The 21,125-nt window shown below is 39.2% G+C and overlaps 1 protein-coding gene across 13 annotated transcripts in view; it reads right to left on the bottom strand.

Annotated features, from left to right (window-relative positions):
* The window catches only part of LOC125062767 (talin-1), a 59,378-nt gene that overhangs the window by 14,824 nt on the left and 23,429 nt on the right, over positions 1 to 21,125 (bottom strand). For all 13 annotated transcript variants that reach the window (XM_047668914.1, XM_047668902.1, XM_047668904.1 and 10 more), the window contains 31 exons: positions 14,012 to 14,182; positions 13,576 to 13,777; positions 13,322 to 13,473; positions 12,980 to 13,099; positions 12,713 to 12,823; positions 12,499 to 12,588; positions 12,205 to 12,342; positions 11,736 to 11,854; positions 11,494 to 11,638; positions 10,698 to 10,894; positions 10,342 to 10,471; positions 9,857 to 9,981; positions 9,389 to 9,554; positions 9,175 to 9,267; positions 8,566 to 8,640; positions 8,320 to 8,482; positions 8,070 to 8,197; positions 7,754 to 7,885; positions 7,423 to 7,608; positions 6,981 to 7,135; positions 6,437 to 6,580; positions 6,173 to 6,306; positions 5,857 to 5,969; positions 5,599 to 5,757; positions 4,864 to 5,024; positions 2,550 to 2,652; positions 2,118 to 2,248; positions 1,478 to 1,610; positions 1,117 to 1,240; positions 649 to 813; positions 158 to 348 (listed from right to left, as the gene is read on the bottom strand). In XM_047668914.1, coding sequence (XP_047524870.1) covers positions 158 to 348; positions 649 to 813; positions 1,117 to 1,240; positions 1,478 to 1,610; positions 2,118 to 2,248; positions 2,550 to 2,652; positions 4,864 to 5,024; positions 5,599 to 5,757; positions 5,857 to 5,969; positions 6,173 to 6,306; positions 6,437 to 6,580; positions 6,981 to 7,135; positions 7,423 to 7,608; positions 7,754 to 7,885; positions 8,070 to 8,197; positions 8,320 to 8,482; positions 8,566 to 8,640; positions 9,175 to 9,267; positions 9,389 to 9,554; positions 9,857 to 9,981; positions 10,342 to 10,471; positions 10,698 to 10,894; positions 11,494 to 11,638; positions 11,736 to 11,854; positions 12,205 to 12,342; positions 12,499 to 12,588; positions 12,713 to 12,823; positions 12,980 to 13,099; positions 13,322 to 13,473; positions 13,576 to 13,777; positions 14,012 to 14,182 — 4,356 coding nt within the window. The remainder of the gene's footprint in view (positions 1 to 157; positions 349 to 648; positions 814 to 1,116; positions 1,241 to 1,477; positions 1,611 to 2,117; positions 2,249 to 2,549; positions 2,653 to 4,863; positions 5,025 to 5,598; positions 5,758 to 5,856; positions 5,970 to 6,172; positions 6,307 to 6,436; positions 6,581 to 6,980; positions 7,136 to 7,422; positions 7,609 to 7,753; positions 7,886 to 8,069; positions 8,198 to 8,319; positions 8,483 to 8,565; positions 8,641 to 9,174; positions 9,268 to 9,388; positions 9,555 to 9,856; positions 9,982 to 10,341; positions 10,472 to 10,697; positions 10,895 to 11,493; positions 11,639 to 11,735; positions 11,855 to 12,204; positions 12,343 to 12,498; positions 12,589 to 12,712; positions 12,824 to 12,979; positions 13,100 to 13,321; positions 13,474 to 13,575; positions 13,778 to 14,011; positions 14,183 to 21,125) is intronic.

Here is a 21,125-nt window from a genome sequence, read left to right as displayed (position 1 = left end):
CAATTAATTAAGAAATTATATTAAATCCTATATGGGTCTTGGGACAGACATAAAAAATAACATATATCTTCACGAAAATTTCTTTTCTACATTAATGGGGTTTAAACACACATTAAAAAAAAAACTTCAACTGGTTCCTCCCCAACCCACATCCTACCTTGGCGGCGTGCTTCAAGCGGTCCATGTCTGGATGCTGCACGTGTTTGCCACTGGCTGCAGCGGTCGCGGCAGCCAGATCCCGCAGCGCGGCTGCAGCGTCTCTGGCAGCGTGGAGGACCAGCACTTGGGGCTCCGCACTTCCGCCCCCGAGAGACATGGCCCCTTGCTTCACCACTTCGCAAAGTTGCACTTTGCGGAGCAAATAATATTAATTAACTGTTTTTTGAATATGTCAATATAAAATGAAACTAAGTTACGTTAAAATACGTTGCTAGCCTATTAAAGATTCCTTAAAATTTAAGAGACACCACTATACGCAAAGAGCGCGGGTATAAATAATATATTGAAGTGTCTATAATTAAGTGATTTACACGCGCGTGTATTATCGGCCTATTAATATCGAATGCAGTTTGATAAAATAAATATTTTGGAAGTGTCTTCGCAATGCCAAAAATTCGCGTACACGTTATAGCCCTATAAGTAACTTACTTATAGTCCCAACAGCGCTCTGGGCAGCTGCAGCTAACTGCTCCTGTGTTCCACCGGCCCCACCCACCAGGCTCTTGGTATCTTCCACCAGGGTCTTCGCGGTCTTCAGAATATTCTCCCGATGGTTTGAGAATGTATCGCCTTCCTTCTCTGACTGAAGTGTGCCTGAGAGTAGAATAATCTTTTGAACCCACTTCAAAAAACACCAACCAAACCGTCTATGTTGACATATATTGAGATTATTCTAAGTTTCATCAAAATTGGTCCAGCATTTTAGACATACTGTAAATTATATCTTTAATGTTTCTTTTTCGTTGAGACGGTATTTTATAAATTACAATAAACTTTTCGAATCATGTATAATCTAAGTCCAAATTTCATAAAAATCAGTTCAGATATCTGAAGCCCAGACCTAAAAATGTTGTAGCGTCATTGATTATCTGAAATAATTATTTTGTAAAGACTCACCAGCGCTGGCAAACAAAATGGTGGTGTCCAAATCGCCAATGATGGTGGCGATGGTGGCCGCGGCGTCGATGCAGGCCTGAGTGCCGCGGGAGCCCGCTTGAAGGGCGCTCAACAGCGAGACCACCTATTATCAAGCGGCTTTAAGATTTCTCTCAACAGAATAAGTGCTGAACAATTATCTAAATATAAAAATAGCAGCGCCTGTGGACTAAAGTGATTTGGTCCTTCGATCCGATCCAGGATATTCATTGGTTTGACTTTAAATTTATATTCCATATAGTATTTAGCCTACCTTGATAGTTTAAATATTATTTTTTAGGTCTTTTTTAAGACCGTCCCATCATAACATATCAAGTCTCACCTTCTCATTCAACTTTCTCGCGTTATCAGCGACGGACCGTTGGTTTTGGGAAATGGCGGCTAGACGACAGTGGCCACCGGCCCTCACCAGCTCGGAGACACCTTCACCGACTTCCACGGCACACACGCGAATACTGAAATTGTGTATTAATACAGCTCCTTACGATTTCCTTGTTACCCAAAAACGAAGCGTTTCTTACCAGTTCTTCTCACCCGCTCAAGGCTTTGATTTGGGTATTTTCGAATGACTGTTTATTTACAAAGAAAGTAGTATATTCAGATTTATTAATTGTAAAAAATCCCAGTCAAGAGTTTCCATTTTAAGAAAATGAACGAATAGTCAAAGGCCTGACCAGGTATTAAGGTCAAATTTGAAGGACAAATACATTTATTTAAATATTGTCGTGTTAACATTACGAAAAAAAGAATTTTAGGGCCTTAACCTAGACTTGAGACGTAAGAATAAAGTGTCCATGGGCGGGGGTTTCATATAAGGTGAGCCTCCTGGCCATGGATACTCACCTTTTAATTGTTTTTAGACATTTCAAGTAAATCTATTTGTATTCCTTATAATGGACTAAACCTATATTTTTGAAAATGAAAAGGGTTTGAAGATTTTCATAATGAACGTGATCACTCACCGATTGGCCACGTCCGCGTTGGGCGTGGTCGCCGACGCCCCAACACTGTCCGACGCCAACTTCTCATACTTCTGACACATCTCATTCCCGAGTTCGACTAAACGAGCCGGTTCTGTGGCAGCCTTGGCCGTCTAAAAAATTAAAACGCGCTCGTAAATTTACTCGTGCACCCGTCATTTGAGATCTGACAGAAACTGTAAACTGTCAATGTCAAACATGATCTGACAGCTCTTGTTGACTGCTAAAGTGTGATGTTCTAGGATAGGAGCTTTTCATTTATTAGTAAAGTTCATCAGTGAACATTGTGTTAATTAATTTATAAATTATATTTTGATGGAATTTTAAAATAATTATTAGATTTGATAGGTGGCAGTTGAGAATTCTGAATTGTGTTAGACCCTGTCAAAGGCTGTGTTTAGATCAAATCCTTACCATGTCGGAAGCCAGTCTGGCAATCTCCTTAGCGGCTGCAACCATTCTTGTTTGGTAATCCACGAATGATTCCGTCTCGTCATAGCTACCGATGAGGGACATTCTGAAATATTTTATTTAGTTAAATACAGAAACTTTTCTTTCCTCAGAAGCGTCGCCTTTCATTATATATATAGGCGTATTGGGAACAAAATTGTACCTATTTATTTTTTTAAAGTTCACCACATCATATACAATATTTTATACTATATGTGCTACGTAAATGTTACACGCTATGTTTCCTAAAATACATGACAATTATGGTAACCATGTTACAAAAAATGTTTCCTTTTTTTATATTTATATAACTGAGAGATGCCTCCTAGGATTTTGGAAAACTGCTGATTTTGGACGTCGGGAATTAATAAGGGACGGCAATGATACTCAACCTCAAACTCAAAATATCTTTATTCAAGTGGGTAACCAAGTACACTTTTGAATCGTCAAGTTAAATTAATCGTAAATTTACATTTACTACCAGTTCGCAAGTCAAGGGCGTAGAGCGGGTAAGAAGAACTGGCAAGAAACTTTCCGCCACTCTTTTTAATCGCCAAGTATTGTCATACAAATTGTTTGAACTGGAGCAATTCAATCCCAAGGATTAGGATCATTTAAGTAGTCCTCAAACTTATAAAAAGCTTTGTTGATTAATTTTCGTTTAACGAGGGCTTTGAATGTATTTAATGATAATTCTCTAATTTCGCTTGGGAGTTTGTTGTAAAAACGAATACAATTTCCATATAAGGAGTGGTTTATCTTTTGGAGCCTGGTTGGTCGTACACTCAAATTAGTTCTATTTCGCGTATTATACTGGTGAAAGTCACCATTTGTTTTAAAATCGTTTATATTTTTTTGGACATACAACAAGGCTTCAAGAATATATTGACCAGATAGTGTCATAATATTTAATTCCTTAAACTTATCCCGTACCGACTCCCTCGGAGAAACACAACAAATACCCCGAACAGCCCGCTTCTGCAGCACAAATATGGATTGAACCTCTGCAGCAGCACCCCACAGTAAAATGCCGTACGACATAACGCTATGAAAGTAGCTATACTGTTATATGTGTATCCGGTATAGTTACATTTTTAAAGATTCCCAATTTTTTATATGGCAATGAAAGTTGGACTGTGCGAGCATTCAAACGGAGGAAAGATGCCTCTGAAATAGGAGGAGGCATATGCTCGGGATTCCAGCGAAAAGGACGAATTTGCCAATTACAAGCTTCTCTAGAGAGTTACCAAAGATCCTGAGCTTCTTTGGACATATATCATAGTAGTCCCGACGAAGAAGAAGAAGCTTGTGATAACCGGTAGAGTGAGAGGTACGCTGAACTTTTTCACCAAATGAAAACCATTCCTCAATTCGTTCTGCTTTGATTGCAGGAAGTTGTTGCTGCATGGACGGTAAGCGCTGTGTCTGGTTCGATTCAAGTCATTCACGTGTATTTTCATCCATTTAAAGTGTTTAATCGTTAGAGAGTATAAATAAAATAACAATGAGAATATTTTTAAAGAAATCAGGCTTTTAAAACATTACCTTTCGTGTGATTTAACTAAGCACTGGCTAATATAGTATACACTGAACACTGTCAGACGTTCGCCAACTTCGGATCAATATACAGTGACTGCAATTTGGCGGAACGCCAATAAAATCATGTTAATACGAAATTTAGAAAAATTCCATCAGTTAGCACGAAAGTTGTACAGCAGAGAAGAAAGATTGAGCTTAGCAAATAGGGACAGGAAGAGAATTCCATAGCCTCACTGTGGAGACTTTAAGATTACGTCAAGAAAGCAAGAGTTATGTGGGATTTCAAGGATATACTTTTCAAAAAACCGTTCTTAAGCTATGAGTTTTGGGATTGATCAGAAATATAAGAGATGGAGAACGTGAACGTCACGCTAACGAATGGGTAACCAGCCTAACCGCTTACGGATCAGTATTTTTTAATCTAGGTTATCTTATCGGTAAATAAACATTCGTGCCTATAGTTTTGCCATTTTTAATTGTATATTTATCCAATTTTTGCTCCTCATCACTGAATGCTGAGCTGATTCATAAAACGAATATCCTTAACCCAGCATCTGTTTATTTATTTATAGATAGTTATTTTTGGTCGAGACATCGAGACGTCGAAGGTAAGGAAGATGTACGATAAAATATACGATATTCGAAATCGAGACGTATTAGATTTTCTGTGTCCTGTACATTAAAAAGATATTAGACTCGACATAAAATGCCTCCCGCAGAATAAAAATAAGGTACTCACCTATGCTCAGTGAGCCTAGCCACGGCCCGTGCGACAGAGTCCAACAGAGGTCCAACGGCACCTCTTTGGGTGCTCAACTCCCTCACTTGGCCACTCAACTCGTTAAGAGCAGCCCGGGCAAGCGAGCATTGCGCTTCGACTTCGCTATGAGCCGATGTCGCCTATAACAATATCATCTATGTAAATAATATTCATGGAAATTGTTTCTCTCTTTCGTCTCTTCTCTTCACAGTGTAAACAAAATACGAGTGAAAGAGACGAGAGTCCTAAGTGTATTTTTTTTAAATGAATAGGTAACCTGTTTACCTGTTTTTCCAAGCATTAAATAAATCCTGTACTGTTTCATAATCCTCATTATTAGATCATCTATACAATGACCTGTTAGCTTACCACATAAATTCAATCATTCAACGTTTGATTCAATTAACATTGAAACTGTTTATTTTTTGTTTGGTAGCTTTAGTTTTACGTCTAAATATCAATACTGAAATATGTATGTGGTAACTTCGGTGTAAAATTCTTATTACCACATCTACTGCTTTCAAAACACAAGTCCATTTTCGCAAGAAATATAGAAATAATTTTTTTTTTAATATTTATCGATGCATCGATAGTAAGTATCCTGATAAAAAAAACATTAATCCTACTAAACTAAACTTTGATATAGTTTTATGGTAAGCTAAAATACAATCCCCTATTTGATAAAAAAACCTTTTTTTTAAAATATTGACTTACCCTAGGATTCCCTCCACTCTGCTTAGCGGCGTGAACGAGCAGAGACAGAGTCTCCAACACCGTCCTGGTGTGTTGTAACAGTCCGGATTGTGAGGCCGATTCAGTGAGATTCGACGCGGCCCCGCTAGCAGCGGAGACAAGCGGTTCGGCGTATGATACCTGCCAAAAAATTATTCAGTACATAAAATTAGGTACATACCTATGAATTAATAAAAAAATTATCATTTTTTAATGTAATAGGAGGCAGACTGTACTCACCATTTGCAAGACGCTGTGCCCCAAATTCTCCGCTTCAGAAGTTGCTGCGATCTTCACCGGTTCCAACTTCTCCAGCATCTCCGCTGCACTGTTCTCCACTTGTTCACAGTAGCCTAAATTATTAATAATATATATTACAGTTCTTTATTAATAATTCTCATCCCATGGACTCTTTCAATGCCAGAGAGCGACTTTAAATGCTCAGTTGTGGAAAAGGGAAGTGCTCAAAGTCCAAGACACAAACTCCTACTGTAAGCTACCGCAATCCTTCTGTAATAGCAGTAGGTCTCAATTTCAGAAGACCGTAAAATCTTACCTTGCAGAGTATTAGCCTGCCTGGACCTCAACTCTTGTCCAACAGCCTGTATCGCAACCTGGTCCAGTTCCCGCTGTTGCGAGTTCAGCGTATCCAATGCGCGTGCGCATTCACGTTGCCCAGGTGCCTTTTCACTAAAACAATATTTTGTAATTTAGTTTTTTTGAACAATTAATTTTCCTGAAATCTATAGATTTCAAAATGAAATTAATAAAAAAATTAGGGAAGAACTAAAATTCTACAAAAATTTCACAGTTAACTTACCGAATATTGGTGACCAAAAGTTTGATGCTATCTGAGACAGTTTTGCTGTGAGTGGCCAAGGCCTGCCATTGGGGTCGGTCCGAGGGTGCCAGCACCAACACTCTGGCTGCTTCCAGCATGGAGCAGGATCCAGAGATTATGCTCCTGGAAATTGAGCTACTTATGACAGCTGTTTAGGTTCAATATTAAGAATTGTGAAACTTGATCAGCAAAAATCACAAGGGAAGTGTGTTGTAACATTCATATCTTATAATATATATTCGTCAAGGGTCGGCAACGCACTCGTCAGACCTCTGGAATTAAGAGTATCCATGGGTCAATAACATCAGGTGAGCCTTCTGCCCGTTTGCCACATACAAAAGAGCGGAATCGCTGTATGACCTGTACTGGTCAATGCTGCAGAAGGATCGCCCCCAACTTCTGGTTCTTTTGTACAAGGAAGGTTAAGGAACTTGTAAATTCGTGTCATGCTAATTACGAAAACATTCGATAAAACAAAAGCGTTTCTGCAATTGGGTTAACAAAACTACAGAAATAATTTTACCTGCCACAATCCAAAATAGCCTCTTGGCTGAGTCTGGCCTGAGGCGAGATCCTGGCGGGAACGGCTGCGAACTCCGGACTGTCCGCGAACTGACAGAGGCTGCGCACGGCCTCTTGCAACGGACTCGTCGCTTGGGCGCACCTTTCCCGATTCGCCTTAAAGATTACGTTTATCTAACTATGTATTCCGCAAACCTTCAACACCTAAACCTCCCTCATGGACCATTCGAGATATTGCTGAAAACCTAAATAAATTCCGTCCAGAACTTTTGGAGTTCCTCAAAATAAAAGTTCCTTAACCTCTCATCGTTAAGACAGCGTTTATAAGAAAGAAACTGCAAATCCGACTACCACGACAGTCTTTTCATTCGTGTACAGCCTATGTCACAAATATTGGTTAAAGAATCATCAAAATAGGCCAACAACTCCTAAACAAAGTATACCTCGCTATAATCCAAATCCAAAGCCTTGATCTCCTTCACGAGAGCCGCAGTGCAATTGGCGACGTCCTTCGCCGCTTGCACAAAGTGCCTCTTGCTCTGCGGTTCGGCCGAACGGCCGGAGGCCACGCGACACGCGTTGCAGAGGGCGCTCGTGTGCTTCGCTATCACCGTGGCGGCCGACAGCACCTGCAATTCGGTTGCCGTTCAGATATCCGATGACGAGATCGTGCTCCTTCTAACACGCTCCTACTACCTAATTCTTATTAGTAAAGAACATAGATTACAAAGTCCATATAATTAACTATTTTCCTGTAAAACCCTGAGTACACACCTGATGCTGATCAGTCCTCGGATCGCTGAGGGTGGCACACGCCCGTTCGATGGCAGCGGCCGCCCGAGCGAACTGCGCCTGATCCACCAGACCGGCGCGACCGGCTACCGACGTCTCGTCGGACACCGCGGTCTGAGTAACACAAACTTATTAAAGGCGAATATGTGCCTAATATATATATCATTATTTCTGAATAAAATTTAGTGTGTGTTTTTATATGAATACTTTAAGTCGTCGGAGTCTGTGTGTACGTATATGTATGCGGATGAGATTCTAATTACTTAATAAATTATAAATTCAATAAAAAAACACTCACCAAATACGCAGACTGCGCGGTACATTCGACCAACGTCTGAACGGCTAAACCGGCAGCGGATACGCTTCGAGAGAACTGTGTCGTGTCGCTTTTTTTGATGGAGCTCGCCATCCCCGACATGCCTTCACCTGGAATCACAGATGCATCTCATTCCAACGAAATACAATTCACAGTGTATTATTATTTTACTATTTAATATTATTTGAATCATAATGAATCATAATATAATTTTGTAACGAAGCACACTCACTCAACGCCTTGCTCTGCTCGACCACGGCGTCCAAGCAGGCAAAGTAGCCCATGTCGTTGATCGGCTGCGAAGGCTGCGACAGCAGGGTCCTGGTGCTCTGGATGCTTCTGATCGCAGCCGAACACTCCTTCTGACCCGGGGCCGCCTCCGTGCACACGTCCACCTGGAGGGGATTAAGAAAAAACTCATTAATCGACAGTTCTTTTGACGGTACAAATTGATTTCAATATAATACAAAAAACTCACCAAATTATTGATGCTCTCTGTAACGGCACGAGCGGCCGCCGCCAACTGGTTCTTCGCGTTTGGACGAGTGAGGTCCTAAAATGTAAAATCAAAAATATTATTAAGTATGGAAATGTGGGCCGACGACGATTTTTCTTTTTAGAAATAATAAAAAGAAATATTAAGAAAAATATGACACATTTACAGTTTTGTTAATATTAGGAAATATTTTTTTTTGGGTATACTCACACAGAGTTATATTTTAATAATGAATACACGTTACATTCACGGGAAACATAAAAAAACTCAACTTCCCACCATTAGTCAATAATTATTGTATTACTTCTAAATCTATCTGGAATTGTTTAATAATTTGCCCCAACTTATGGAATGACTCCCCAACTAGTGATGGGAAGTCCTACAGAATGTCCGCCCTAGGACCAACTTCAAATACCCCTAAATATCGATTAAAACCCTCTAAATAAATGTACATTTTTTGCCTCCAAATTTTAGGGGAAGGTTGGCATAACTGATTAACGAGATATAGCAGAATAATCTAAGTAAATGACTTATTATCCAGATCGAAGACTACAGTATATTGAAAACGGGATGGGATCCGAATACACTGACCTGACTCACAGACTTCGCAGTTCCGAGGAGCTTCGAAGAGTTCACGGTCACCGTCTTCATTGAACGAATCATTTCAGTGCGAGATTCCCGAGCCTAAAAACATATTAGTAAATATAAATAATATAACAATAATTCCAATTGCGACGTACTACTGACAATTGATAGTCTATTGTCTATATATTTCTACGTCATCCCGGAGTCAACAAAATCCTACCTCGGTCTGGCCGGCCAGCTCCAGAGACACTCCCATGAGGCGATTGAAGGCATCCCCGAAGTGTCTTCCGCTGGCGCTCAGCGTGCCCTGTTCCACGGAGGAGACCACGTCCGATGATGCAGTACTGAGGCCCACAGCCGCCGCGTTCAACTCCGTTTGGAGTTCGCTGAAGACAAATGCTTTTAAATTATACAAGTATTGCCAGTATAATCTAATGTAAGTACTTTAATTCACTTAATGAAATATAGTTTCCTTTCATATATTTCTCTATATCTATATTTGTCATTTGATACCCATATTAAGGAAGTTATGATAAAATAATCCGCAATTTTGTAGCGGCCATCTTGGACCAGACGGCTGACCACCTATTTGTATAACAATATTCCAAATTAACAAAAATCTCTGTTTTGGCTTATATGCTTGGGAAACACAAGTGAAGTCCATGTTCTGCCCCATGCCCCAAAATACCTGTAACTCTTGTCCGTCCGTGGCAGGTCGTCCATGTCAAGAATATGCAGCGTCTGATTGATGTCCTCCATCGCCGAGTCCAGTTCTGCGTGACTCGGAACAGACTCTAGAGTGAGTTCGACGCTCTGTAAAATAAACTTCAGTTAAAATTTAACCATAATTTGGAAAGTCACTATTACGACTTTGTTAAACGACCTATTTACGAAAATTAAAATGGGCAGCTACTTAAAAGCAACTCTTTGCCGATCATTGGTAAAATTCCGGTTCGAAACTTTGGTCAGTTTAAACGAGCCTACAAGACGCCCCAATAGGGACAGTCATCGCAGCTCATGGGCACCCATTTTAGTGGGTGTCAGCCTTTGACGACGGAAAATGCCTTTTATAACAGAGGTCGTATCTCCCAGGGAAGACCCAAAAATGAATGACCCGCTCATAGTGACAAGAAAAACTTATAGGACCTAAGCTAAAAAAAACATCCTTGATACCTGGGAGACATTCTTCGCCATATTGACGACATTGGCACAATCCACTTCTTCGGAGCTGTTCAAGAAGCGTTTCACATTTTCGACAAGAGTAAGAGACGAGGTCACAACTTGACGACCGGACGCTAGAACTCTGAAACAAAAAAGCTGGTGTTAGGTTAGAAGGAATCAATCTAAATTAAATACTCCCACAGGACGCCCACTAAGGACGACGTCCATATCGATGAAGTGACGATATCTCTCCGACATAAATTTTTGTCAAAACTATACTTTTCCTAGTTTGGACATATTTATTTTAGGCATTAATTTACTAAAAATAACAAGAAAACCTTTATAACCTCAAGAAGCATTCACATTACCTGGGTTGTTGTTCCTTATGCGCGTGCGCGATAGCGGCTCTGAGGGGCGGCGCGAAGTGCCTCAGAGACGAGGCCAGGTCCAACGCAGCTCTGCCGCAGCCGGCGGAGTCCTGGCGCTTGGCCCCGGCGCTCAGAGCCGCGCTGGCCGATGCCGCTGAGCGACCGGATGATTGCAGGTTGGAGTACGCCCATTCCACCTAAAACCCAGATTGGTTTGGTCTTCGCAATATTTAAATAAAATAAATCAGTGGCGCTACAAACTTTTTAGGTTTGGGCCTCAGATTTCTATTTCTGTTTCATGATCAATTGTCAATCTAATAGGCAAGTAAGTGGTCAGCTAGATCAAGTAAGTTTTTTTTTAAATCTAATACCGCTGTTGGCCTGAAGGGCCTTGACAGCTCAGCTCGATTGGGCTTCTCTTGGGTATTGGGCGACTAGCGCAAGGGCGTGGCTTGGGCAGTCGCAGGGTGGTTAATCGCCTGAAGGGCAGGACGGAAGCTAGAGTGAGCGAATACGAAAAGGTCCACGACATCCCCGGTGAAGCGTTTTTTTTTAACTCTAGCCTGACAATTACTTTGCGCGAACGGCTTTTAATTGATCATTAGCTACGGGAATTGGATTATTCGGATCCGATACAATAATATTTTAAACAATTCCTGAATGTTTACATACTTCGTATGCCATATTTTCGATTGGCCTATTGGCAACAAAACTAAATAATAGTTCAAATCGTTGCGAAAATTAAGGTTTTAGCTCGTTAGAACAAGGGACTAGGGCAATGGGGTAAGATACTTACAGTCTGCTGGGGCAAGGGGGCGAGCTGGAACGCGGCACAGGCCCTCTCCATCTCGTCCAACTCCTCCTTGAGATCTCTCAAAATCTCCGCTGCGGCATCCAGCTCCAGCCCACGGCACGAGGCACGGGCCCGACTCACGGCTGACCTGAACAGTTAGAAATTTTCAAGTGTCTGCTTGTCCACAAATTTCTCCTAAACCAATGATATCCACGCAGGCAATTTAGTTTTATTGAAATACATACCTAAGATCCGCACAGCTGGCCGTGAATTGGTTCGTAGTGTCAGCCAACTGCTTGTTAGCGGCCGGCTCGCTCACTGTGGGCAGGACGGCACGAGATGCTTGGGCCACGTGACCACTTGGCTGAACAAAATTGCGTAATTAGTGATTTACCCAACAAAAAAGTAATGCCATCTTTAATGTTACTTGCAAAGAACGTTTTGTTACACAGTTGCTTACTGAATTATTTCCAAACTAATTCGACTTAGGGTCCTTCAAGAAAAGAACCAATTCTTAAAAGGCCGGCAACGCCCTTGCGAGCCTTGTGGCAATGTGAGTGACCATGGGCGGCGATATTACTTAAAATCGCATAAGCCTCCTGCCCGTTTTCCTCTTGTTACATAAAAAAACGGTCGGATAATAAAAGAAAGAACATCACAGGTTCCCATTACCCTGTATAACCTGGTGAGTAAAATAACAACATCGTTTCTCACCTGTAAGAAAGTCTCCGAGGCCGTGACCAAGTCCAAATGCGCTGCTGGGTTGTGGGGTCTGGCGCTGAAGACGCTCCCCGCTTCCGACAATCTCGGAATATGGGAACTGAGGATGGAGCATTCCGAGAGAAGAGCCTCCTATAAGGAAATTCATATATTTAAAATAATAAACAACCAGGTGGCTCGCAAGTACGTAGCCGACTTTTGATACGACATACGGTTATTGCAACATTCATCTAGAAATGAAATTGTCTATGGAATTAAAAACCTCGTGTCTATGGATCCGAATCTCACCTGTGAATACTTGTTGGTGTTGTATTGCGTCGCGTTGTGGGCCGACGCGACGAGCTGGTTGGCGCTGGAGGCGGCTTGTCTGGCGCTTTCCTGAAATAAATACTTCTATTCACGAACGAGCTTAGAGAACAGTCACAAGAGGCAGGTATTTTAGTTTGTAAGTCACCGAGCAATTGGGAGGAAAATGATACTTTGACCATTTCCCTTTACTCACATATAATCTCGCGACTTGTGAGCTGACTATGTCCTGCCCCTGCGCGTAATCAGCCGTGATGAACCTCAACTCTTCAGCCGCACGGAGTAGAGCCTCTTGCTTGTCGCGATCCTGAAATCCAAACTCCTTTTTAATTTACATTCCTGTACAACGCTGACATTAAAGCTAGAGGGATCATGAATTAACTAGAGTGAACTTGAGAGAACATAAGGCAGGTAGCGCCAGCGTTGATAAGTTGAGAAATAGCTAAACATCCTGAAGTCCAACCTGCGGTTCTGAAGCGCATTGCCTGGCTGCTTCCACCATCCTCGCTGTGGCATCTGCCAAGAGCTTAGCAGCAGCCAGCAGCTTGCCTTGACTCTCCGAAGGCTGTTTCTCCGCTTCGGTCTGAAAATTTCACGATGTAAGCTGTTTGTTTGTCCACAAGTTTCTCAAAGTTAAAGTGACTTTCACTCTTGCTCTTCTAAATGCATATTCAATAAAACATGCATCAATCCTCAAAAAAATCTCACTCCACTGCTCTTCACACTCTTCTCCACTAATCACACACATATACATACTAACTTTCACTCTCATTCTTTTCTACCCTTTACGATCTCCATTTATTACCTTAATATCAGCGATAAGCCGAGCTGTAGCCTGTCCCAATACTCTAGCTCTTCGCAGCATCTCTGCCGGTTCTCCAGCTGATCCAAGCCTTTCGCTCGCTGTTAGAACACTTTCCACGGATTGCTCTATCACTGTTGCTTGACCACGACGATCTGTTTAAACATTTAAATCCATGTTTTATACAGATAACTCTAAATAACACTTTATATAACTGTCATAGCGCCTTTTGCATACAAGGCTTATAAAGCTCTTACCAAGATCACAATGCGCCAACAGTCGTTCCAGCTCCTCTGTAACCCTCTGGGCTGCGAGAGTCAGGTGCTCCACTCCCGGCCCGGCACTTTCCGGCGCGTGTTGGCACGCTCCGACCAATCGCTCGACCGCTTGTGCAACCAGTCGGGCTGCGCTCGTCAGCTGTTCCCTGCACGCTGGATTGTGGAGGGTCGGGGCGACAACCTAGTTTGATCGTAAGTAGATTTTAACATACTTTCGACATTCAACTGGAAATCATGAGGTACAATTTATTTAGATTTTAATTGCTATCTTCCTTTTGATGTTGAACATCGTACACATATAGACGCAGCCGAATCATGGTTTAAAGAAGCTACTTAAGTTAGTTTTGCTTTGGAGATGGAGGAAAAAGGAGTACGGAGAAGAAAGGGGCTGAAGAAGGTGGTCTTAGGAATGTACCTTAGCACAGGCGACGAGTTGACTGGTCGCCAAGGCGCAGTGAGTAGCGGCCGCGATGATCGTATTCTGCAGAGGCTGTTCATCCCTGCATTGTGCAGCCACGTTCTTGGCCTTTAGTACTAAGGCGGCTGTTGTATTCGCTACAGCCTTCGCAAGGGATAGAAGTATGTCCTAAAAAGTTCAAATAGTATAACAATGGTGGCTAGGTCAAGATATAAATAATCTTTAAAAATCTATCAAAATTACATATTGTTAGATGTCATACAACAGACGATAGGAACCGAAATGTGTATTAAAACGTGTTGTTGGCAAGCTGATCAGCGTTGGCAGAATGTTATTTTTGAGCCTTACACTCCAAATGCTACTTTAAGTCCTTAACATAAAATTAAAATATCGGCAAACAAAATACACAAAATAAACGAAAGAGTAATAACTAACGTAGACTAAAGCGGGCCATAAGACGGTCCACATGTTGCAGTCGGTCTTGACTATTTGATTTGTAATTTTTATGGAATGGAATCAAGTAGCTTTATTATACACACGAGTGGTAAAATATGGCACCCATTCTATTGACTACTAGCTTCAGGAATTTCGTTTCGCCTTAACGTTTTTTTAGCCTACCTTTTTAGTACATACCAACATATGGAACAGTGATATGCTACCCCATAGAGTTCGCTTTTCCCGAATAAAAACAGATTTTTAGGCTTTTCCGTGAAATTTTCTCTCCATAAAAACCTAGTAGAGTTCTAGGAATAAATAAAACTGGTATTTGTCCATCCTTCGAGTTTTGCACATAGCAACGTATTTTCATTTATATAGACAGAGCCCCCTGCCCCTGAATCCAGCTGAAAAGGTTCCTTGTCTACGTCCTATTCATTTCTATAGACAAAGAAATTCCTGTCTAAGACATGCCGAATTAATATACACATTTTCCCATTCCTATTACTTGGGCGTGCTATCGACGGCAGTTAGTAGTTTACTACTTAACTTATCGAATCAACAAAAATCTAGAAGCGACATACAACTTCTATGTTTCGGAAACACCTCTATTCCACCGCGTCAGTAATTTTAGAGACTATTTTTGATCGAAAGTGTTTTAAGAGTAATCTGTACAATCATTTACAAAAAAAACATAATTGGACAGAGTTTCATACTGTCTTCAAAAAGAATCTCAAATTCTTGTCTCAAACCTGTCTCCTCTTAATTGCTTTCTTATATCTCTTATTAACTTCGTCGTCTTTAGTGTGCTGTATACTTTGAATAGAAGTGTTTAGTGACTTAAAACTTTTCTAGTTTGGAAACCAGTCTCCCAATGCCTTCTCAACTGTAATCTTATTGTTTGTTGTAAATGTTATATGGGAGAAAATAAATTATTATTGTATTGTATCCTGCTTGGCGATTAAAAAGAGTGGCGGAAAGTTTCTTGCCAGTTCTTACCCGCTCTACGCCCTTGACTTGGGAACTGGTAGTAAATGTAAATTTACGATTAATTTAACTTGACGATTCAAAAGTGTACTTGGTTACCCACTTGAATAAAGATATTTTGAGTTTGAGTTTACTGTTTAGCCTAAAAAGTTTTTGTCATATAATGCTAGACTATGTGACCTGACCATTACAGGTTTATTAGTAACTACCTATAAAAGTAATTTTAAATTCCGTTTTTTTTTCTCTAGACAATATAGCGTTTTCAGAAATTTACGTGTTAAATTCTTAAATTACAAAAATTTCAATCAAAAACAAAATTAAACTCCAAAACAGTATTAAACTGACAATTATGATTTTTTTGATAAAATAACATTGTTTTTCATGTCAGCCCATTCGTAAGTTCCATAAATACACTACAGGGATGGTTAGTTATTATTCTTGTCACTACATTCACTTTGTTGTCATTCACAGTTAGTCGTAAATAAAAAAATCAATGTATGTAATAAAGCAAATGTATTAACAAAAATATGTACAAAAACACTGTAAACATTTTTACGATATGGTATACGAATGTCTTTCTTCTAGACACATATTTGTTGGTCCATAACACACGATTTTCTATAAATATTTAAGACAGAGGTACCTCGATATACGAGTGTTTTGAGCGATATTATGCTTTGAGATGAGAGCAAGATGTGGAGGAATCACACACTACCCTAACAGTTCCTCCCAACTCAGACCTGTCTGCTGAAGTTGTGTTCGCGTTTTTGCTCTTTTAACCATGGGTCCGAAGAAGATGGTGTCTATTGGATTAAAGCGTGAAATCATTTTCTTATTCAAAACCACTTAACAAAACCAACTGAGGTGATTTTTTTGGGTACGATCAATTTGACATACAAAGAACGAGTTCACTCGTATGTTGAGGTACCTCTGTACTAACTTTCACCGAAGCGATATTCTATCGTAAAAATGGCAACATTTTAATTAATTAAACCCTCAAATACACAAAAGTCTTAAGATATTTTAGAGTTATTGAGGGAACTATACCGTTCCATAACTTTACGGGGTTCCAATGGTACTGAAGGAAGTTAGGATAACTATTACTATTATTACTAGGATATATTCAACATTTGAAAAGATTGGAAATAAACGAGCTTTATTAATATAAAGCGACCGAGAGCAGTTTTGGCTTCAGCGTGTCTCTAATCCCTGATCTCGTAGAACCCAAATCATCAAACAGATACAGAAATCTGAGGCCCAAACCTAAAAAGGTTGTAGCAACACTGATTTATTTTTATTATTTCTTTTCGTTTGTCAAGAGACAAAAAATTCGTTATGTTTTTAAGACTTTTGTATATTTGTATTTTTAGATTAAGTTTTACAACTAAACAAAATAGAGAGCTGCCTATGAAAACTTATTCAAAAGGAACTTTTAATTGCCAAATGTAATACTCGCTGTATACAGTATACAAATTTGTTTATGTTTTGCTATTTCCCATTTCTCAAAACAAATTGATATCTATTTTACATGACAAATATTCACAATTGTTCCATGTACTTCGTACACGTGTAATTCGCCAATGTTTCGGGTTTTTGCCGAATATAACACAATCCATGTAGGTAAAGAAAATTGTGAATACTGTCTATTTGATTGTTATGATAAGTAATAAATTAAAAAATCATTTATGACATTTTCCACCTTACTCAAGAGGGAGTGAGGAAATATTTTAGGAAGCGGAACATCACTTTATTTCCCTTAAAATATTAAGTTCTCGTTAGTTTAACTTCAGTTTTCTTTTTAACTATTAATATGCTTAATTGAATTATGTTTTCTGTTTCATATGTAAGCTTTGATATTGTCTAAGTGTATTCTTTTATAATATATATATACATATACGTAGCTGTAATATTACAAAAATAATACGAAAGAGACGAACGCCGCCACCAAAGAGCCGTCCCTATTTTAGTCTTCTAGGCTCATTCAAATTGATTAAACGCCTTATATTCCGAATTTTAGAAGGTAATTTATTAAACATAGTAATCTCTCCTATAACGCAAATTCCGCCCCCATATAACGCTGTATTTCCTATTATAACGCGAAGATTTCTCGATATTTCTGTTGTCCGTGATTAGTTTTGCGTGCGCATCTGTTTTAATTGTGTGAATAAAATTAAACTAAACTTCTTAAATTCGTGTTCTTAGTTTTTGAATTTTTCAAACGGTTTTATGAGAATACTCCTACAACACGTTTTTTTATAACGAAGCCGGGTCTATCGCGTTATATAGGGGATTACTCTTCACACTCTCATACTTAATAGACCTATTCATTTAATTTCGTCCCAATTTTGCGTGTCGTGTTTGATTGTTTATTAAACGAATTTTATTTACTAGAAATTATAAAACACGGGTGAACGACCCCAGCTCAAACGGGGTGAGCGACCCTAGCTTGTGTCATTGACCTTTCATTCTTCACGGGTAAAAAATCAAGAAATTGGTGAATACAATTTCAAAGATTACAAATTTAAATAGCGAGTATTTAACGTTCTAAAACAATTTAACAACTAATACTAAATAAAATGTCATTTTTGACTTTTGTCTTTAGAGTTTTCAAGCGGCAGCTATAATCGTGACCCGCTACCACTTATGACTAAATACTACAAATAATAAGCATGTATATTTCGCGATTATAGCTCAATTATAGAATTTTTCGAAATTTTCCATCAAACACTAGCTGTGCTCTGCGGTTCCACCCTCATTAATTCGGTGGCACTATGCTCTATAGCCTAAAGCCTTTTTTGTAGATATTGATGTCTTCTATAACACTACATTGCTCTATTGTCAATAGTTTCTGCAGCATATAGGAATCTTTATTGGTCACACCTTGGGTTACTGTCGGAATCTCAAAAATATAGCGCTAAATTCATTATAGTAGGGTTCTAATGGTTAAAAGATTTTTCAAATCAGTCCAGTTTTGGAAGCTATTCAATGCAATCAAATCTTTCCCCTTTGTATATTTCAATATTCTCCTGTTGATTTTATAAAGGAATGATTATGATTTTTCTATGTCCAACACTCTCTCGAAGGAAAACATCGTAATACCGACAGACCCACGTGGCTCAGAAGGTTGATCACCTACTTGCCTATAAACAGAAATCTGACCAGGCCTACAAGATTCTAGCGCCAGTTATGTAACCTAACATAATTAAGTTACATATATATATATTATACTTATATGTTAGTAAGTAATTAGAAGCGTTAACCAAATGTTAGCAATCATAGCCTACTTGAAGCCTAAATGAGCCCTTTAGTTTTTCCCACGCTTACAAATTGTAATACAACAATCTTGTTTCCGTTAATGTTCAAAAAGGTCGACTACACTTGTATTGAAGTGTCAATTAGATTTATGAACCCTTAGATAAGCCAAATTAGATTTTTGTTAGCGTCGTAACCATTACCCCTAATTTTATGTTAGTTATAAGCTCATGTTTTAAACGATTAAAGCCAGTGGACACCAAGCTTCAAACAAACATATCTACAACAACTGCCACCGAACTTAACTCGCCACTGATTTTTTTGACGTGAATATGTGAACGCCGAATTTACCGCCGTGAATTTTTTTTAAATAAATATTTTAAACCAGTAAAAATATATTATTAAATTCCATTTATAATAAAATGGAATGATTATTTATAAACATAAACATCTTAATCCTGCACTAGTTTACTTTTTAGAGCAGCTTTCATGTATCAAGAATATATTAACCAAGAATATGTCTTGAGGTGACCTCGACTTAGGACCATGGACTTTCTAGGTGTTTTATGATAACGTCATTAGACCTAAATGTTTTAGGCACAGACGGCTGATCACCAACCTGCCTATTAATGAATAAAAACAAGAGCTGGAGGCACTGTTTATACAATTAATTAAATTTGGAAATTTTTGCCACTAGATTTTAAATTGAATTATTTTTAAACGCATAGAAAGTGTATGGACCCAGTGCCCTTTTCAATATTTTGGATATTTGTAAAAATTCAATTCGAAAAGTGCCAGGTATGGAAAACATTACAATTTTCTAAATTATGACAATATGATAGTCAAGCAGAACACCCGAGCTTTTCACGCAACTAATACACCTCACCAATCAGACCTTGGAACGTGTCTCGAAAATACGATATCTAAGCACAGTGATTAATAAAAACGAACAGAAATCCTCTGAGCAGTGAAGTCGCTTAGCAGGACGTCTGCGAAGTGCCCAGGACTTCTGGAAGGAGCTAGGCTGGCTTAGTTCGCCAGGACTTAACGCACAACGGACCCAATGAGAGTCTAAGTGCGGAAACTGGGTTCACCAACATTTAACCTTGATGAAAAGGATGATCATATCATCGAAATCCGCTGTAGAATTGAACAAGCGCGTAACTTCGTGACAAGCGCCAAAATTTAGCGTATTGCGTGATGTTTCGTCATCTCTGTGCTGCTTTACGGTGTATTTTTCACGCCGACAGAGACTATGTCCAAAAAACTAAAAGCGTTCTAGATCAGGGTTTATTGTATGCTTAAAACATCTTTGACAGACAGCATACGAAATGCAGAAGAATAAAGAAGTGCCAATATAAAATACCAGCCCCATACCCCATATAAGCGACGTCATCCCCAAAGATTATAGAGCACTGTAGAGACAAGTTTCGTTACTCCCTACAAATTCATCATCAGCACATCCCATCTTTGTTATCAGCCACTGTATAAAAACCGCTAGTAAAACCAAAATTAAAGCCAAAATCAGGAAAATATTTAACCAATTATCTTTGAACGCCTTGTGCAACTCCCTCTCGAGACAGACACACTCCGGACAGCATTTCGTGTCCGTCCTCGGACATTTTTTGTTACAAAACGGGCAATTACGCTTCGCAAACGTGGGGTTATAGAAAATCCTAATTTCCGTTTTGCCTATATTTCTCTCGCTGTAGTATTTCTCGCTCTCTTTGATAAAAGTCTCGAAATTCTTTCCATCTGTAACACCGCGTTTCTCGAAACTGGCCTCGGCCTTCTCGAGAAACGTGTTCGTCGTAGTTAGAACGCGATTATATTTATCCAAATCAACCTTCATATTCAACGCACCGGCCACTTTGACATTATCTCCCGCTTTAGTGACGTCATTTTTGATGCTTTCGCACTCGATCTTTTTAGACATAAAGAATTGTTCGCGAAGTATTTGGTTTTTAGTTTTACGTATATTAGCGTAGTCGTGGCTAGAAAAGTCGTGGCTAGAAAAGTCGTTTTTGATATTGTTTATTTTATCGGCAATATTTTTCTGAGGGATTTTTGGTTTTTCATTATCCAAATAATCTTTACAATTATTAAGAATGTCTTCAACGTTATTATTAACTGATGTTTTTGGTTTATTAATTGAAATTGGTATATTAATATTCGAATATTCTAGACTCCTATAATAATCGCTTTCCGACTCCTCTTGTATGACATCTAACTTTCCCCAATCATTAACATTTATATCTTCATAAATTCCATCATCTTCATATTTGTCATTATTGTTATCTAGAACTACACTTCTTTTATCATTATTATTATCTACACTAGTTTTATCATTAATTTCATCATTACTTCTATCGACATAAAAATCTGCACCGTATTCATTCTTATCCCTACCAAAGAACACTTTATAGAAATTTTCATA

The sequence above is a fragment of the Pieris napi genome, chromosome Z (genome assembly GCF_905475465.1).
Source record: "Pieris napi chromosome Z, ilPieNapi1.2, whole genome shotgun sequence".
NCBI lineage: Eukaryota > Metazoa > Arthropoda > Insecta > Lepidoptera > Pieridae > Pieris > Pieris napi.
Note: the sequence above shows the minus strand (reverse complement) of the source record. Positions and strands in the feature narration are given on the sequence as shown.